Below are 17,754 nucleotides of genomic sequence, written 5' to 3'. Positions count from 1 at the left end.
ACGTGTGAGCGTGTATGTGCCATGTATGAGAGTGTATGCGTGTGTGTGCACGTGTGTGTTACGTGTGTGTGCAGGTGCATGTGAGAGTGTATCTGTGCACGTGTGTGTGAGATGTGTACATGTGTGCACATGTGAGTGTGTGTGCACGTGCACGTGTGAGAGAGTGTGTGTGTGCAGGTGCGTGTGTGCATGTGTCATGTGTGTGTATGTGTGTAGGTGTGTATGTGCCATGTGTGAGAGTGCATGCATGCATGTGTGCACGTGTGTGTCGCGTGTGTATGTGTGTGCAGGTGCGTGTGAGAATGTGCGTACATGTGTGCACATGTGAGTGTATGTGTGTACACGTGAGAGTGTGTCACATGTGTGAGAGTGTGTGTGTGTGTGCAGGTGCATGTGTGTGTGTGCCACGTGTGTGAGTGTAGTATGTGGGTGTGCGTGTGCGAGAGTGTGCATCACGTGTGTGCGCAGGTGCGTGTGAGTGTATCTGTATGTGCTTGTATGAGTATGTGCAGGTGCGTGTGTGAGAATGTATGTACATGTGTGCACATGTGCGAGGGAGTGTGTATGTGTGCAAGTGCATGTATGAGAGTGTATGTGTGCATGTGCATGTGTGAGAGTGTGTGCATGTGTATGTGTGCAGGTGCGTATGTGTGAGAGTGTGTATGTGTGCCACGTGTGTGTGTGTGCAGGTGCATGTGTGAGAGTGTATCTGTGCACGTGCATGTGTGAGTGTGTGTGCGGGTGCATGGGCGAGAATGTGTGTACAGGTGTGCATTGTGTGAGGGAGTGTGTATGTGTGCAGGTGCATGTATGAGAGAGTGCGTGTGTGTGCGTGTGCAAGTGTGTGTGCACGTGCGTGTGAGAGAGAGTGTGTGCGCGCACACGTGTTCATAGGACTCTCCTGCTCTGTTGTGCCCGCATGCCCCCGTGCACGTCTGTGCATACGTGCTTGGGCACATGTGCCCGAGTGTGTGTGGAGGTGTGCGCGCCTGTGTCATCGTGGCCCACGTCTCTGTGTGCCTCTGTAGGAGAGTCTGCATCTGCGTCCGCATCTCTGTGTCAGTGTTTACCTCTGTGCGTGAGACAGAGAGAGTCTGTGTGTCTGGGTGGACGCAGCCTTCTGAGGGCTGGAGATAAGATTTAGTGCTGATGTGACTTTTACTTGCTCTTGATGTCATGTCTCCTCTGGAACAAAGGGAGAGACGGAGGGAGGAAGGGGAGGCGGGGGGCGAGCCTGAAGGGAGAGGCTTGTGGGGAGGAGGAAGGGGGCAGAGAGATGGGAGGAAGGAGGAGGTAAGTAGAGGCAGGAAGAGGAAGCGGAAGCGGAAGGAGGAGCAGAAAGGAGGGAACTGGGGAGGGGAAAACAACCAGGCCATGGAAGAAAGCAGGAGGGCTGCTGGGGAGAGGTGACGGAGCCAGGAGGGGACAGAAAAGGGAATGGTTCTCTTCCAAGCACGCAGGACCAACAGGGACAAGAAGGGAAGCTGGGTTTCGGGGACGGGTGGGGAACGAGACCCTTTGGACACCGCTGAGCCGTATCTTGGGGGCAGCGTGGTGGCCTGCTGGTTTGGAGGTGCACGGCACGTGCCCACACGCGCGCGTGCACGCGTGTGTGTACACCTGGAGGTGTGGTGCATCTGTGTGTCTCTCTGTGACGTGTCTGCTTGTGTGTCTCTCGATCTTGTCCCCTGTAACCCTCTTCCTGCTGGTCCTCTTGGGCTTCTGGTAGGAGAGTAAGGAGGAGACTGAGTGGGGAGGTGCGGTTTCGGGGGGCGGGGCTGGGACCTCCTCTGTGGCACAGCGCTCTGGATGTTGCAGTTCAGATCTTGGGGTCCCCCGTGGCTTCACCCTCTTTTCCCGACCCCCAGCGCTGTGCCTCAGGCCTGGCTTTCTCCTAGGAACCCAGTCACAGGGCTGGGGCTGCTCCCCAGCCCCTGACAGCAGCTCCTTTTGGGGGGCCTGGCTGCCCCTCCTCCTTTCTCCCCAGCCTCCTGTAGCGGGGAGAGAGGACGCAGAAGCAGCCAGATAAAGTGCCCTAGGAAAGGACCCTTGGTAATGCCATCCGTCACTGCCAGCCTCTTCTCCAGGGGTGGGAGGAGGGGCTGACGCCACAGGTGGATGTGGGGAGGGGCTTACCCGGGCGGGCTGGGCAGGAGGAAGGAGCAGGGATTTCAGGCCTGGGGGACCGAGGGGGGGTCCGAGGGAGTGGCGGTAGGCGTCAGGGAGAGCACCCTCAGGCCGGGCTGGGCTGAGCCGTGGGGAGCCCGGGCAGGGAACCGGCCTCCCCTTCACCAACATGGCTGGTGCTGTCACGCCTGAGGGAGCTGAGCAGCTGGTTGCCGTGGTGACAGAGGGAGAGTGCTGCATGCTAATGAGGCTGCCTAGGAGCTGGGCAGTGGAAGGGTCTGCCAGGGGAGAGATGTGGCTCCCTCCCCACCCCCTCCCTGCCCCCTATGAGCAGTAGCACAGGCCCGCGGGGGACAGAGGGCCAGTCATAGGGCACCCAGCTCCCGCGCCTCGATTTCCAAGGATGGGAGCCTGCAGGCAAGGTTATTTCTGCCAGGAAGAGCTGGCTGAAGGTTTAAGGCTCTGGGTGTCGCTCCTGGATTTATGGGTAGACGCGGGTAGATCTTGGGGAAAGTTTGTGGCGGGGGAGGGGGGCATTCAGAGCAAGGAGTACGACCGAGTCCAAATGCTTGGTCCTTCCCTTCCGCAGCTGCGGCCCCTCCCCCAACTGGCCTAGCCGCAGAGGTGGGGACGGACCCCGGCCTTTCCCCCAAGAGAGGAGAAGGGGGCACTGTGAGCCTCTGCCCACGTCTTCTGCAGGGGCCAGGCCTTTGACCACTGGCCACCCCCTTCCCAACCTCCTGGCTGCCTTTCCTCTTGGAGCAGAGACATCCTGGGCTCAGCTTCATCTCAGAGGAACCCGGAGTTCTCTACCTCCATCATACCACCCTGGCCTGGCCTTTTGTCCCTAAGGGCCACCATTGCACAGCACTGGGATGGTTTTCAAGGGCTGTTCCTCCCCCACCCTTCTGGCTAGATACCTGGGATGCAGGGTGGGGGGGAGGGGGGTTCCTCAGCTTTGCTGTGGGACCCGGTGCTTCCAGCCTCGCTGGCACAGGGCTTTCCGTGGCCGGTGTTCTCTGGGGCCTAGGGTGCTGGTCCAATGGGCCAGAGTCTTTCCCCCTAAGGTTTAGGAAGGCCCAGATCAGGGCTAGACCAGGCTTTTTCAAAGGGCCGAGGTAACCCTGGAAAAAAACCCCAGCCCGTCTTGCCCTCGGTCTTGAATATAGGGCTTCTGTTTTCCGTTTTCAAAATTCAGCTTTTGGCTCATCTCAGAGGGGCCCGGGCCGGAGAAAGGGGGTCCGTAGAGTCAACTTGACCTCTCAGAGAGCTGGACCTCCTGCCCGTGGGCCTCGGCTGGCCTCTTTGGTTCTTGCTGTCCCAGAGCGCTGGCCCTAGTCTCCTGGTCCTCCTTATGGAAGGATCTGAGCTCCCCATCTTTACTTCAACGTCTCCCTTTCTCCTATCTGCTTCTGCTCCAACTCTGTCCTCCCCAGCCGAGCCCCGCTTTCCTCGTAGAATCCAGGAACACAGCAATCCCTATGGAGATTTGGGGGGGGGGCAGCTGGGAGTTCTGGACCTGGACAGATGCCTTTCCAAAGCCCCTTTGGGGGGAGATTCCTCCTAGGCCCAGGCTCCACACACCCCAGCCCACCTTCTCTGCCAGGCTCACAGGGGTAAGGGCATGGGGTGGGGGTGGGGTTGGAGGTCCTCCTTGCCCGCTTAATCCCACGCTAACAGGACACTCTCTCTCTCTCCAGGTGGCTTTGATTTTTGTGTCGTGTTTTCTTTTCTCCTCCATCCGAATCGTTTTTTCTCGTTGACTGTTTTTTTTTCTCTCCGCCTCCCGGAAGAAAAAAAAAAAAGAAAAAAAGAAAAAGGAAAAAGCAACCCTCCCAGCCTCATGCTTCTCCTCCTTTTCCTTTTTTTTTTCCGGCAAGAAGAAAAAAAAGAAACCAAATCTCCTCTCCCGCCCCTTGCAGTGACTCCCTGCCTGGACCCCCCCACCCCCCTCCGGTTCTGCCTGTACCCCATCACCCTCTCTGGTGCCCCCTTCTCTCTCTCTCTCTCTCTCTCTCTCTCTGTCTCTCTCTCCCCCCCGCCCCTCGTGCCCTCCACCCTCTGTTTCCGGCATCGGGCCCCTCTCCTCAGCTTCCGGGCTGAGGGCTTTCCCCCGATGTCTGTCACAAGTTAAAAAGGGTTTTTAAATTGTGGCAGCAAAAGCTTTTTTCTCCCCTCTCTCTGGCTGATTTTGATGACTTGTGTTTTCTTTGTTTCTTTCCCCTCTTCTTTCTTTTTTCTTCTTCTTCTTCTTCTTCTTCTTTTTTTTTTTTTTTCCTTTCTTTCTTTCTCTCCTTCCCCTTTCCAAGGTCCGGCTCACCTGACGTTAAACAGCGAAGGTATGGTTTGAAGTTCTGGTTTGGATTGGATTGGATTGGATTGCCCCCAACCTGCGCCTGGATTTTCTGTTCCTCCCCCTGTTCTCCTTCCCCGGCCTCCACCTGTCCTGCCTCCTTCCTGCCTTTCCTACCTGCTTCCTCTGTCACGTCTTTATGTTATGTTCCCCCGGGTGCTGGGGTGGGGGCGGGGGGGGGGCCGGCCCCACCCCCCCGTCTGTGCTCTCCCCTCCCCCCCACCTTCCCTGATGCGCTCCATCCACCCTCATCGCGCCTTGGTTTCTGACATCAAGAGATGTTTCAACTCCTGCCGTTGTCTCAAGTCGCCTCACCTTTTTGCGTTTTCCTGGTGGCGTATCTTCTTTTTTCCTTCTCATGGTGGTGTTTTATTTCCTTCCACTCATTCTGGTCATTCTTTCTTTTCTGCGGACCCAAATAAAAGAGAAAAAGCATGGGCCGGAGAAAGCCAATCGTAGGCAGCCTCCCTGGCCTCGCCCTGCTGCTGTGGGGATGTCCCCTCTCTCCACGGTGGCAGTGAGGAGGGAAGAGGCAGGGGAAATGGAGGGGCAGGGTGTCCCCTCTCCCACAGCTGTCCCACCGTCCACCCTCACCCACATCTCTTGACTCTGTTTGACAGATGAGGACATTCAGGCCCAGAGAGATGAGGTGACTTATTAGTGATTATGTGGCCTTTAGGTGGTGGTGCCATTGGGGCTGCTTCTTTATTTTTAGCCTCCCTTCAACCAAGTCCCTCCCATCTTTAAAAAGCATCTTTAAAAAGCAAAAAGCTTTGTTCAGCAAACCTGACAGCCCGGGGGTCCTGACTGCCGTCCTCCCAGTGCTGACCCCTCCCGGGTGTCCTCGTCATTGATTCTTGAGCTCAGGAATTCTAGACCCTTTTGCACCGCTCCCCATGCCGAGGGCAGAGCTCTGTGAGGCCTCATCTTCCATATGGGGTCTGTAGCCTGCAGGTGGGAGAGGCCTGCAGGATGAAGACTGGGCCATAGGGAGAGACTCGGATCTGGAATTGGGGTTGGATTTAAAGTCTGGGAAGGTAGGAGCCTGAGATTCTTACAGGGATGTGAAGTTATGGCAACAACTGTGGAGAACGAAGACATCCCGAGGGGGTGGTCAGGACCTGGTCGGTTCGCTCACATCCTTCTTGCCTCTCAAGGCCTGGCTCTGGGGGTGCTGGCTGTGGCTCACCCCGCCCCTGAAGGGCCCACGGCTCAGGTGTTATTCTAGCTTTTAGTTCTGGGGATTTGGGGTTGAGGTTGAATGGGGGGGCTCAGACACGGACTTCTCAACTCCATTCTTGAGGTCCCCTCCAGAAGACATGCTGTGGGGTCTGGCAATAGGCGTGGGCACCTGGGAGCCAGACGCTGAGTGCACTAGTCACTGGCAGGGGTGGGTGGAGAGCGCGAGCTAGCCTGGAACCCAGATGCGGTGACATGTGCCCGCAGGGGCCTTTGGAGAGGAGGCCCAGGGGTTGATGAGCCCATGGGGGGAAGTGGGAAGCCATCCCTGAGAAAGGCCTTCCCCATGCATGTGATGAGTCCAGCCAGGCAGAACCCCTTTCGGTGTGCCTAGCCCTGCTGGAGACACGATTTCAAGGGACACAGAGCAAACAGAAATGGTGGCCCTGCCCCTGGGAAGCCCCATGACCTGGTCGGCAAAGAAGGGGACAGAGGTGACATTAAGAGCACTCACGAGTAAGAGAGCCAGGTGTAGACCAAAAGCCAGGTTAGCCTTGAGGATGGGCAGAGGACACAAGAGGTCTTCGGCGTGTGAATCCAGAAGGTTCTGGTGGAGGGGAGCCTGTGTCAGGCTTTTGCAGGAGTTGAAGAGCCGCAGCTCAGTCTCTGCAGGGGAAGTGCGATGAGCAAAGATGTGGAGTGGGGAGGAGAGGCAGGGAGAGGCAGGGAGAGGCTGGAGGTGGAGGCCGGGGCCTGCACAGTCCTGAAGGCTGGCCTGTTTGCACGTTCTCGGGACGAAGGAGCTCCTGAACCGGAACCGACAATGGACACTCTTCCCTCCCCGTGGTCTTTCTACCCCTGGGCAAAGGGCAGACCTTGGTGGCTGTGGGTCTCAGGGGTCTGTGGGGCTGATTCGGTTTGTCATCTGGCTCCTTCCCTAGAGGCCCTGAAGCAAGTGAGTCCCCAGAGCAGCACCCCTGCCCCACCGGTACCTCCAAGCAGGACCTCGGCCCCGGAGAGGGCCCTCCATCACCTCGAGGCTGGGGTGGGACTGGCTGGGTAGCCCCCCCATGCCTGACTCCCCAATTCTGCTTCTCCAGTAGGGTCCTTACTGTTCTCCGAGGGGGGGGCCGGGAGAGGAGGAGCCGGCGATGTGCACCAGCCAACGAAAGGTCAGTGACCCTACGGTCCCCAGAGAGCCCAGCCCTCGCCCCTTGCAGAACTGCACTTCCTGGCGTTGGGGTGGGGGGGGGGCAGCTGAGTCAACACAAGCGTGTCCCTTTGTACTGCGTCTGAGGTCCACGAAGGCTGCTGGGCCTGCCTCTCTGGTGTAAAGGACCACAAACCTTCACTTTTTCCCCAAATCCCGGCCGTCCTAATGACCTTTTTCGAGGACAAAGAGATGTCTTTTTGTGGCAATTGTTCAGGCCCGTCCCTAGAAAGTACCTGTTTGTCTGGTAGAACGACGGGGAGGCAGGGTAAACCCCCCGTTGAACCCTCAAGTTCGGGAAGCCTGCTAGGTGCCCGCCCAGGGGGATTCTGGTTAGGAGATGTGGCATTCATCTTATGCACGGGTCACCTAAGTGAGCCTTCACAACCTTCGGCGGGAGGGCTCGTTGCCCTTGGTTTACAGATGCGGAAACGGACGCTCGCCAACCCCCTGAAACCAGCACGGGGCCTTTTAGCCTGTGTCAGGGCTACGGGTTTTAAGCTCCTTTTTCTTCCCCGAGCCTGCCTTTCTTAGAGTCTCTTTCCTAAGTAGTTTATGGGCAGTTAGCAACCGTCAAGGGGCTCCCGCGGGTGCCAAGCGCTGGGGCTATCGAATCCCGCCTGCCTTCTATAGTACGTGCTGTTCTGTCGGCCTGGATTTCTGCCATCCCTGCTTTCTTCCCCAACTATCTGGTATCTCTTTCAGCTGACTCTTGACAAAGCAGCCAGGCCATCCACACTGGAAGTCTCCCCTGAACTCCCCAAGCAAACCCAGACACCGCTCGGTGTCCCCTTTGTCTACACATCCGTTTTATCGCTTGCCACCCTGCCTCCTAACTGTCACTTCACCTGTTTGCCTCTCCCAGCCGACTGAGCTCCCTGGGGACAGCGATTGGGTGTTTTCATTTGGACACCCTCCCCGGTGCTTCCACACCGCTCCCGGCACATGCGTAGGCATGTGCTCGGCAAATTTATTTTCGATGGGTGAATGGTCTCTGTTCTCAAGGGGCTCACTGACATTCCAACGAATGGCTACAAGAAAGTGTGGTACATGCAAGGTGTAGGAAAAGTGCAGACTTCGTCCAGAGGACTTAATTTATTCATTGGTCTCGAGAGTAAGAGGCAGCGCGCGCGCACACAAACACACACACACACACACACACACACACACACACACAGAAAGTTACACACCAGTGCAGGAGTCATTTGTTAGTCGAATAGTTTATAGTTTATGAAGCTTCATTCCATCTGTTCTCTTTCTAGATGCCACAGCAGCCCGCGAGGTAGGTCGGTGGTTAGCTCCTTTGTCCAGAGGAGAGAGCTGCGGCTTAGAGATCTGCCTTTTGGTCAAGGTCACCAAGCTGGTGGAAGAGGCAGCATTAGCGCCCAGGCCTTTTTTCTCACATCACACTTCCTCTCAAGGGAGCAGTACAAGATGTTACTAGGCAGTAAGTGCCAAATGAGCAGAACAGACAGCTGTAGTGCTGGAGAGTAGGGAGGGGCAGAAGGGGGCTGGAGACCTTCCCAGAGGAGGGCTCCGAGCTGGGCCTGGAAATGAGGCAGCTGCTCTGGTCCTCATGGCTCTTAGAAGTCCAGGACCACAACAACTGGTTTCTGGCCACATTCAGCTTGGCTGGGGGCACTTGGGCTCCGTAGTCCCTGACCATGGGAGGTGAACAAGTATCAGCCCTGATCCCCCCCCCTTCCTGTGCAAGGGGGGGCGGTGGAGGGTATGGGGAGCTGCCATTGTTTCTCTAGTGCTGCCGGGAGTTGTAGTTCCCCGGGTGGTGCGCGTGGGATGGTGGGGGAGAGCGCCCCCTGGTGCTTTGGGTCTGGCTCCTCTGAGCGCCCCGGGGGAGGGCAGTCCCCCAATCCTTACCGCGAGTCTCCCCCACCCCCCCTCCAGCGATCCCTTGAAGTCCTGCTGCCCTCCTCCCCCTTCAGGGTCTGTCTCTGTCCTTCCCGCCATCTTTGGGCTGTCCTGGTCACCTTCGCTCTTGTCTGTCCCTCTCCTCAAATTCTTTCCCTCTGTCTCTGGGCCCGTCCGGGTCTCTGACGGCAACGGGAATTGGAGAACGCGTAGACTGCGGCGGCTCCGCGACTGGCTTCGCCTCCTCTCCTAGGAGATCCGAGGCAGAGCCCAGAGGAATCAAGGGATGGCCTCGTTTCTTCATTTCGCCTTGGCAGCTGTGGTCCAGCCCCTGGCCCTCCTCTCTGGTCTCTTTTGTTCTGTCCCAATCACTTCTTCACGTGATCGTTCTATTCTTTCTTTCCGTTTGACTCTCCTTTGAATGATCGTTTGTTCCTTTGCCGCAAAGGTGAGGGAATGGGAGAGGAGGCCTGGCTTCTGGGAGGGACTAGGACGTGTGGCAAAGCCAAGGTCAAACATGTTCCTTTCTCTGGTCCTCCGGCCCCCTGGCTCTGCCGGTGCCTGGGCAGCAGGCCTGGTTGCTATGGAAACGGCCAGGCCCCGAGAAAGCCTTGGCTTCCATTCCCTAGAGGTCCCTGTCCCCCTTTCCTTGCTGGCCCTCTTCCTTCCTGTCCCCTCCAGGCTTGCTCCTTGTCTTTAACCAGACTTCTCCTCTCCACCACCTCTTGCTCCCTCGGTGCTCGAGCCGGCTCCCCTTTCCCTTCTGTCCCCAACGGCCATCCTTCCCCCTCTCCGTGGCCTCCCTCTGCATCGCCCTTCTTCCTCACTGGCCCTTGCTGTCTCTGCTTGATTCCCTTTTGCTTCCCGGCCCTTCTTGCTGGAGCCCGAAGGTAGGCAGAGCGGGGTTCTGCCCGTGCCCCCACCGGCCTCGCTGCCCCGTGGCCTCAGGAAACCGGGCCTTGCCAGCTGCAGCGAGCGCGGTGCCAGGCTCTGGGGCAGCAGCTGGTGCCTTGGCATCCGGAGGCAGTGAGGACAGCCTCCGGGCAGCCTGCCCGGAGGGAGAGAAGCGGGGCTGTTGTGTGCTGGGGAAGGACATCCGCAGAGAGTGCACCCGGGGAGCCGCGGCTTCCACACGTGGCGCTTGCCACCGTGGCCTGGCTCACGGGAGGGCAGGTGTCTTCTGAGGGCTGTGCGTGCGCCCCGGCCTTGCACCCTGCTCCTTCCTGGGCCTGGGGGCCTGTACTGAGAGCCCCCGCCTTCCATAGAGACTTTGTGCGGGCAGTCCTCACGCGCTCCCACGCTGTGCGGTGAGCGGGACGAGCCATCACCGTGCCGCTGTCTGTTGGGGACAAGTGAGTCGCTGTTGTGGTCCAGGTCCTCTGCTCTGCCCTCGGCCCGTGTCCCCTTCTCGTCCCGCTTTGTGCGCTCTGGCTGGTGAAGGTGTCGGGCTACGACCCCAGCTTTCCTCCACAGGCTGTTGCTGTCCTGTCACTCGTCACCCACTTACCGAACGCTACAAATCCCTAAGGCCCTTTCGGTCACGTTGCTTCTGCTTGCCAAGTGCCCGCCGAGGGAGCCCCGTGTGGGGTGCTGATGGGCACACGCGGACACACACATGCACGCACGCGTGCACAAACCCTAGCCACCTGCTGGCGCTCAGGGCTCCCACCCCTGCCCTCTGGGACGTCAGAGGCTCCCGCCTCGGGCCTGTCTGCGCCGCCCTCTCAGGCTGGACTAGAACACGGGGCTGGGGAAGATAACTGGCACGATGGCCGTCGGAACCAGCCACACCCGGTGGCCCGCTGCTGCCCGGTGCACATCGCTGTCACGTGCATCCCCTTCCCGTGTGTCTTCCCAATGCCTTACCCCACCCCACCGCTTCCCCGTCCTCCTTCTCTGCTCCCTGTTGCCCAACAGGCCTGCCGGTCCCATCCCCCACGTGAGGCCTGCAACTGTCCCCGGGGCACTGAGAATGACCTTCACCAGACAGGAGGCAGGAGTGGGAGGTGGGCTGCACTCAGGAGACCCTCGGTGCCCCCCCCCCCCACAGGGGAGGCGCTCCAGGGGGAAGTCGGGAGGCTCCCCTCTTTTCTCTTCCACATCCTTTTGTTAAAACGACGGAGGGGACGGAGAGTGGGCCAGGGAGGAGACAGCGAGAACGTCTGCTTTGCCTGCCCCGTGGCAGCTGAATTGTCAGCTGTCAGCGTGAGAGCCATTTAGCAGCCTCCCGCTTTGGAAATGGACACGGGGAAGTTGCTTTCTGACAGGAAAGACGGCCGGGTGCAGAGAGGAGGGTGGGCAGGCTGCAAAGGGGTGGGGGGAAGAGGGCCTGACGCCCGCGCCAGGGCTGCCGGAGGGGCAGGGGGAGGTCTGGCGCGCCCCACCCCACTCAGCCTCTCCCGTTTCCCCACGCCACGGTGTCCAGGCAAGGAGGAGTTTGTGGCGACCTTCAAAGGAAACGAGTTCTTCTGCTACGACCTGTCCCACAACCCCATCCAGAGCAGCACGGACGAGATCACGCTGGCCTTCCGCACCCTGCAGCGCAACGGGCTGATGTTGCACACGGGCAAGTCGGCCGACTATGTCAACCTGTCCCTCAAGTCCGGGGCCGTCTGGCTGGTCATCAACCTGGGCTCAGGAGCCTTCGAGGCCCTCGTGGAACCTGTCAACGGCAAGTTCAACGACAACGCCTGGCACGACGTCCGGGTCACCCGAAACCTGCGCCAGGTAGGGGGAGCAAGAAGAAGGCCGGGGGCCGGCTGTGTCTGGGGCCCAACGGGGGTGGGGACAGAAGGCAGCCTGGCACGGGGTCGTCGGGGGCCCGGCAGCCAGGTGTGGTTCTGGAGAAGTTCAAGGCTCGGGCTGTGAGGGCCTGGGAGTGCGGGGGCAGCGGGCAGGATGCAGGCACCAGGAAGCCAAGTTCAGGGGACGCCGCAGAGCTGCCGTGGGGCAGGAGCCTGAGGGAAGGGGAAGGGTCTGGCTCACACCGGTGGGGTGGCTAGGGTTTCAAGGGCTGGGGGCTGAGAAGTCGGGTGACCTGGCAAGAGGGCCTTTGGGATTGGCCGAGTAGCTGTGGGTATCCTGACTCTAGGGCAGCAAGGTGCAGATGAAAGCCTGGGGTAGCGTAGGGACAGGGTGTGGCTTGCCCTCAGGCGGGACCTTTCCAGGGCAGAGGCAGGGGTGTGGTGGCGAGGTAGAGGTGCAGCAGGTGTGAGGGAGCACACGCTCAGCCCCACCTCACTCTGGGCAGCACGCCCCTTTCTCCTGTCCCTCCCTGGCTGCCCCAGCAATCCGTGGCTATCTTGCCGTGGCTCCCAGGCCCCTTGCAGGAGCCCAGACGGGACTCTCGGGTCAGCCTCTTGCAGGAGGGACGAGACTCTTCTCTGCGGTGTCTCCTCAGCCCCCGCTCCCAGACTGGCTACTTGGCGAGGGCCTCCGTTATGTCCTCTGAGTAGCGGCCTCTCCACCATTTCTAAGGCCCAGGGAGGCTAGAGCAGGCGAGGCCATGTCTCTGGCCTTGGCAGTGACCCACCCCCCCCCCCCCGCCCCCGCCCCGGCCCAGCTTGTTTCCAGCCCTGACAAGCTCCTGCCTCGAGCAGAGCCCAAGCCAGACCCTTGTTGAGGGGTCCCTGTGTATCCGGGTGGTACCTGTCTCTACCTTCTGGCTCCTTTCTCTGTTCGCTCAGGCAGGGCCCAGGGGGCCAGCCTCCCGCCGGCCCGTTTCTCTCGGGTTCACCACTTTGTCTCACAGCCCGTGGCAGGGAAGCGTCTTCCAGCTGCATTGCCAGCAGGCCGAGTGTCACCAGCAACGTGGAATGTCTCTGTCCCCGGAGGCACGGCTGCTGCCGGGTTAGGCCTTCTCCTTCCCTCTACTGCCTCGATCTGGCTGTGTGGCGTCTGACTCTCCGCTCTCTCTCCTTGTCTTGGTCCTCGCTGTCCTCCTCCTCCTCCTCCTCCTCCTCCTCCTCCCCTTCCCCTTCCCCTTCCCCTTCCCCCCATCGAAAGGCTCCTTGATGGGAGTCGGGATCCTGGCTGCCGTCACACTTCCTACCTGTTCTCCACCCCCAGTGGGTGATGATCTAATGGGGAATCCTCCTCATTTAGTGCCTTCCCCCCTGCCGGGAGGACTCTGGGACTAACCCTGCCTGCTGCCACCTGTCGTGGGCTCCTCTCCACGTGCCTATTCTCCGTGCCCCCCCTGCCTGGGGGCGGGGGGACCCTCCTCGGTGCAGTGTCTCTCTCTCTTCTTGTCACATCGTTCTCCGATCCCGTCGGAGGGCTGTCCTGTGTTGTCACTGTTATCTGAGCAAACCCGAGTGCGTCGTGCCCACCTGTCATACTTGCGGGAGAGGGCGGTGGGGGGGGGGGTTGCTTCTGTGCCCCTTGATGGTTTTCCCTCCGCTGGACGGGTGCTGTCACTACTGACAAACCAGCGGGGAAAAGAGGGGGAGAAAAGACAGTCTCTTCTCTCCCAGCTCTGCTCTCGAGGAGTCAGGATGAATCTGTTAAAAGTTAGCAGAGCAAACTGGGTCCTGTTGTCTCTAGAGCAGTGGTTCCTAACCCAGGACGGCGTGCCCCCTCGGGCCCCCTTAGGAGACCCTGCGTTCTAGCCCTTGATAGGGTTAGAAGGATCGTATTCCTTCTGTGTGCTCCATATTGCATTCATTTCTTCTCTCTCTCTTTAAAAAAAAAATTTTTTTTTAATGTTTATTCATTTTTGAGAGACAGAGCATGAGGGGGGAGGGGCAGAGAGAGAGGGAGACACAGAATGTGAAACAGGCTCCAGGCTCCAAGCTTTCAGCACGGAGCCTGACGTGGGGGCTGGAACTCACGAACTGAGAGATCATGACCTGAGCCACCCAGGCGCCCCCCCCCCCATATTCCCATTCTTATCAGTGAGCAAGTCGAGACTCAGCAGGTTACAGAACTTGCCCAACGTTACCCAGTCAGGAAGCGGTAGAATTGGAAAGTCTGTCTGACTTTGCAGCCGCGCCCATCTCTCTGCCTCCCAAGGAGAGCCCGGCCGCTGTAATTGGTGTGAAATACAAAGGCGGCTCTACTATGTGATTTGTCTTGTGGATCTGCCCTTCTTGGATGTTCCCAACTCTTGAGACCGTCTGAGTGTTCTGCTCGTCTCTCTGAAAAATGGGCCCCCTCGAGCCCTGAGCAGAGCGAGCGCCTCTTCTCTGTCCCGAGCTTCTCCTGCCCAAGCTCCACGAAGATGGCCTTCATCCGGATTTTTGCGATTTGAGTGTATAATCCTGGTCTTGGCTTTCTTGAGGGGCTGGAGCGACGGGCAGAGTTGAGAGAGGAGAAGGGCGGTAGATTACTACTGGATATTATGATTGACTTCTCCCCTCTGTGACTTAATGACTTGATGCTTCCTTCCTTCCTCACGCACTGTCGTTCTTACGCTCCTGGACTCCAGGAGCCCTCTGATTCTGTGAGTGGGGAAAAGCCTTTATCGTTCATCTGCTAGTCTGAAGCCTCCGTATTCCAGGTCCTGGCGTCTGGGAAGGCACGGGCTTGTGCTGTGTCACAGGCCACCAGGAATGGTTTCCAGCGCAAACTCCACGCTAGTTAATTTGGCCACGATCGCCTTGGTCTGGGCTCTGCACCCGGCCCCGTCTCAGCCAACTCCAACCTTGCTGCTTTTCAGAGGAAGCCAGGATAGTCTTGACATTAGTGGAAGTCCCGGGCTTTGAACGCACGTCTCTTCCCTCTCAGTCCCGTTTCTTAATTTGCTGTTCTGCTTGTTAAATATTAAAGTTGTCCCAGAAAGTTGAAAACTGTTCTTTTTTTCCCCCTTATTTGAGTCTCCACAACCAGTCTTCATTCAAAACGAGTAGTAGTAGTAGTTAGAATTGTACCCCCAACCCCTCCCCCCACACCCCCACCTTTACCCCCTGTGTTGTTGGACTAGTCGGTGACACCAGAAAACTCTTGTCTTTTTGGATGCAATTGGTTTAGCTGCCCGGGAACCAATCGGTCCTTGTCCTGACTAGTTGGCTTCTTCACTTCACGACAGTCCTACTACCCGGCTGTGCTAACTCTCGTATTATGGGTTAGCCTCTTGCACCCGTCACTGCACCTGACCTGAGACTCTTGCCTCCCTGTTAGGGAAACTGCTTCTGCGTTGCTAGTAATTGGTATTGGTCATTTAGCCCTTCTTCTGGCTGGTAAATATTGAATTCTGTTTTTTTTTTTTTTTCATTATACGAGGCCCTTATTACTTGTCTTTCTGAGTTAGTCCTGTGCCCACTGGTTATAACAATGCTGTCACTAATGGATCTGTCCATAGAAGACTTCTCGAAATCATACTCTCAGGGGTGTAGTTTAGTATTTAATGGACATCACACAATGGTGTCCCATCATCTCCAAAACTCTCGGTGCAGCTGCCTCAAGTCCCACGGACATTGCCTCCACAAAGACCAGGGTTGATTTTGAAGGTGACTGTTGCCCTTGCCTTTGGCCTTGAGAAGAGCCACATGGGGGTGGGGACTCTAGAGGCTGGGATAGAAGAGGCCAGCTTATAGCTTAGGGAGGAGTAAGGGGTTTTAGAGGTAGGTGGGCCTCTGTGTCCCTTTTTCTGGTGTGGTGTGTGGGGGTTATGGATTTTCAGTGCTGGCTGTGGGGAGAAGAGGCTCAGGGGTCTATGGGGTGTGCATGGGAGGAGGCTGGGCTGCTGGGAAAACGTTAACCAATTCCAGGGACTTACAGGCGTGGTGGTGGGGGGTACTTGATTCTAGGAGGGATGATTGCCCAGAGGAGCATCAGAGAATGGGGGTGGGGTGTTTGAAGAACCTGGGGAACTTTGGGGGAAATATGGGCTCTGAAAAATCAAATTAGGCAGGAAGGACGGGTCAGCTATGAGTGGGAGAGCGGGAGGAGAGGGAGGCGGGTTTGGAATTAGGTATGCCGTGAAAGTGAGCCCAGTGCCAGCCCATGGAGGGCAAGGTTTCCTTTTCCCTCTTCTGGTGGTGACCCTTATCTCTCTTCTTTTCTCACGGAAGAGAACCAGTAAAAGAGGAGCTGCCCCCTCCCCTCCATGACTCCCTGAATCAGTTTGCCTGTCCTACATGCCCACAGAAAGCACACACCTGTATCCCTTCCCTTGCTCTTTGGGAACCTCTTCCCTTTGCCTCCAAATGAAATGACCTCTCATTCTAGCCAGTCCTGTGACGATTCTCTAGGGCACTGGCCACTCTTCTCCCAGCCTGACAGCTGGCCCATCACCAACCAGTTAACCCATTAACTCAACACGCTCACTGGTCAGCCAGTTGGCCAGTTCTCTGGAAAGCCATCTGGTTGACCAGTTAGCCAACAACCCATTGTCCATTACCCGAGTCAGTAGTCCATCCCTTTCTCACACCCCTTGTCCCCCCCCCACCCCCAACCTTCCCTTCAATTCCCTAACATTTCAGCTGAAAAGACTTACTAATACTGCATAATTGGGTCTGCTTCTTAACCCCCTGCCTTCCCTCTCTCACCCTCTGTTGGAAAACCCCGTTGCCGACTCTGTGTGTGTTACTAACACGCTTATAACCCAGGGGACCAAGGGATGGGCAGGGACAGGTGGGGTGAGGTATGAGTGAAAAACCAAACTAACCTTTCTGTCTCATTGCGGAATGTCGGCCATCTTTAAGTCTTTGCTTTCCTGGTCCAGTTCTTTTGTTGTTTTCTTCTCTACTAACCAAGGTCTTTAACTGTTCCCCTTCTCTGCAGCCGGCTCTTCCGGGAGGGGTTGGGGGGGCAGAGGAATCCAGAGGAGGGGTTGGAGGGGGGGGCGATTGGGAGAAGAAGGGCTTTAATTTTTGTGTGTGTTTTATTTCTCCCTCCCATTATAATTTAATTTTCTTTAAGCAAAAATACTGCCGCTAAGCCTAAGGTGGGAGGGTCTGAACAACCAACCAAATATATATGGCTATATATTTTTCCTCCTTCCTTGAGTTTCACAGTTGGTCATTTTATTTTTCTTTTCTTTCCGTTCTTTCGTTGTTGTCTTTGTTGTTGTTTTTTTTTTTTTTTTGGCCCCTCCCACCCCCTCCCCCATATCTCCGGTGAAGCACGCAGGAATTGGACACGCTATGGTAAACAAACTGCATTATCTGGTAGATATCACTCTAATTGTCTTACCGTTTGGTTTGCCGTGGGTTTTTTTAGCTGTTCGATTCTCCCTCTTTTGTTTCCTTTCCCCGTTTGGTTTTGGTTATTTTGCTCTTCTGATTGTTTTTGGCGTCCTGGACAGTCTTTAGATTTTGCTTCTCTCTCTTCTAGTTTTCCTTTTTCCCCGTTTCTTTCTTTTTTGGTCCAAACTCAAATCCAAAAGGCAAATGAAAATCGAGGAATTTGGCCTGTCCCAACCCTATAACCCCGGCTCCTGAATTCAGATTCCTGGCCAGAGAGACCTGGGGGCAGGCCCCATGTTCATCGGCTCTGGTTAGACCAGCCCCGATGCCAGGCTGCTTATTTCTATTGCTTTATTTTGTTCCTTTCCCCGCCCCCCCCAACCCCGCTCCCTCGTTTTTTCTCTTTGATTTAGTTTCTTTCTTGGTCTCCTGAAAATCCATGGAAAACACCATCCCATGACATGCTACGCTCTCTGCTCACTGTCAGCTCCCGGACAGGCCCCTCGAGTTGGGAGAGGGGGCTGGGAGTGAGACCTCCGGGGGCAGCCAGCTGGGCAAGTCCCCCAGAGGGGGGGATGGCCTTGTGAGATGCAGAGCGGCCTGGGACCAGTCCAGAGCGCTTTCAGATCGGCAGTTTGTACCAGATTGGGGGCTGTCCCGTGCTGGCTGCCAGGGAAGAGGTGACATCCCCTCCCTCACTCCTCAGCCTTGAGGGTTCGTGGTTCCGTCTGCCCCCCCCAACATCTGCATGGCATGAATGGTCTTTCCCCCCATGAGGGATAGCGTCCAGTCTCCCCCACCACTCTGCCGCTCTGACTAACACTGTGTTTCACACTGTCTTCCTTCCCCTCCATCTCCCCTGATCTGTGCCCCGTGCCTGTCCTGCA

At 57.3% G+C, this 17,754-nt stretch overlaps 1 protein-coding gene across 18 annotated transcripts in view; it reads left to right on the top strand.

Annotated features, from left to right (window-relative positions):
- Nucleotides 1-17,754, top strand: part of NRXN2 (neurexin 2) — a 98,549-nt gene that overhangs the window by 15,816 nt on the left and 64,979 nt on the right. For 5 of the 18 annotated variants that reach the window (XM_032594921.1, XM_032594908.1, XM_032594918.1 and 2 more), the window contains exons 3-6: nucleotides 4,437-4,466; nucleotides 6,760-6,831; nucleotides 11,164-11,465; nucleotides 16,805-16,849. In XM_032594921.1, the coding sequence (XP_032450812.1) occupies nucleotides 4,437-4,466; nucleotides 6,760-6,831; nucleotides 11,164-11,465; nucleotides 16,805-16,849 (449 nt within the window). The remainder of the gene's footprint in view (nucleotides 1-4,436; nucleotides 4,467-6,759; nucleotides 6,832-11,163; nucleotides 11,466-16,804; nucleotides 16,850-17,754) is intronic. The other 13 variants (XM_032594910.1, XM_032594919.1, XM_032594916.1 and 10 more) reach the window with 5 other exon arrangements.

This window comes from Lynx canadensis, chromosome D1 (genome assembly GCF_007474595.2).
Source record: "Lynx canadensis isolate LIC74 chromosome D1, mLynCan4.pri.v2, whole genome shotgun sequence".
Lineage (NCBI taxonomy): Eukaryota > Metazoa > Chordata > Mammalia > Carnivora > Felidae > Lynx > Lynx canadensis.
The sequence above is the reverse complement of the archived record's forward strand: the minus strand, read 5'-3'. Positions and strand labels throughout refer to the sequence as shown.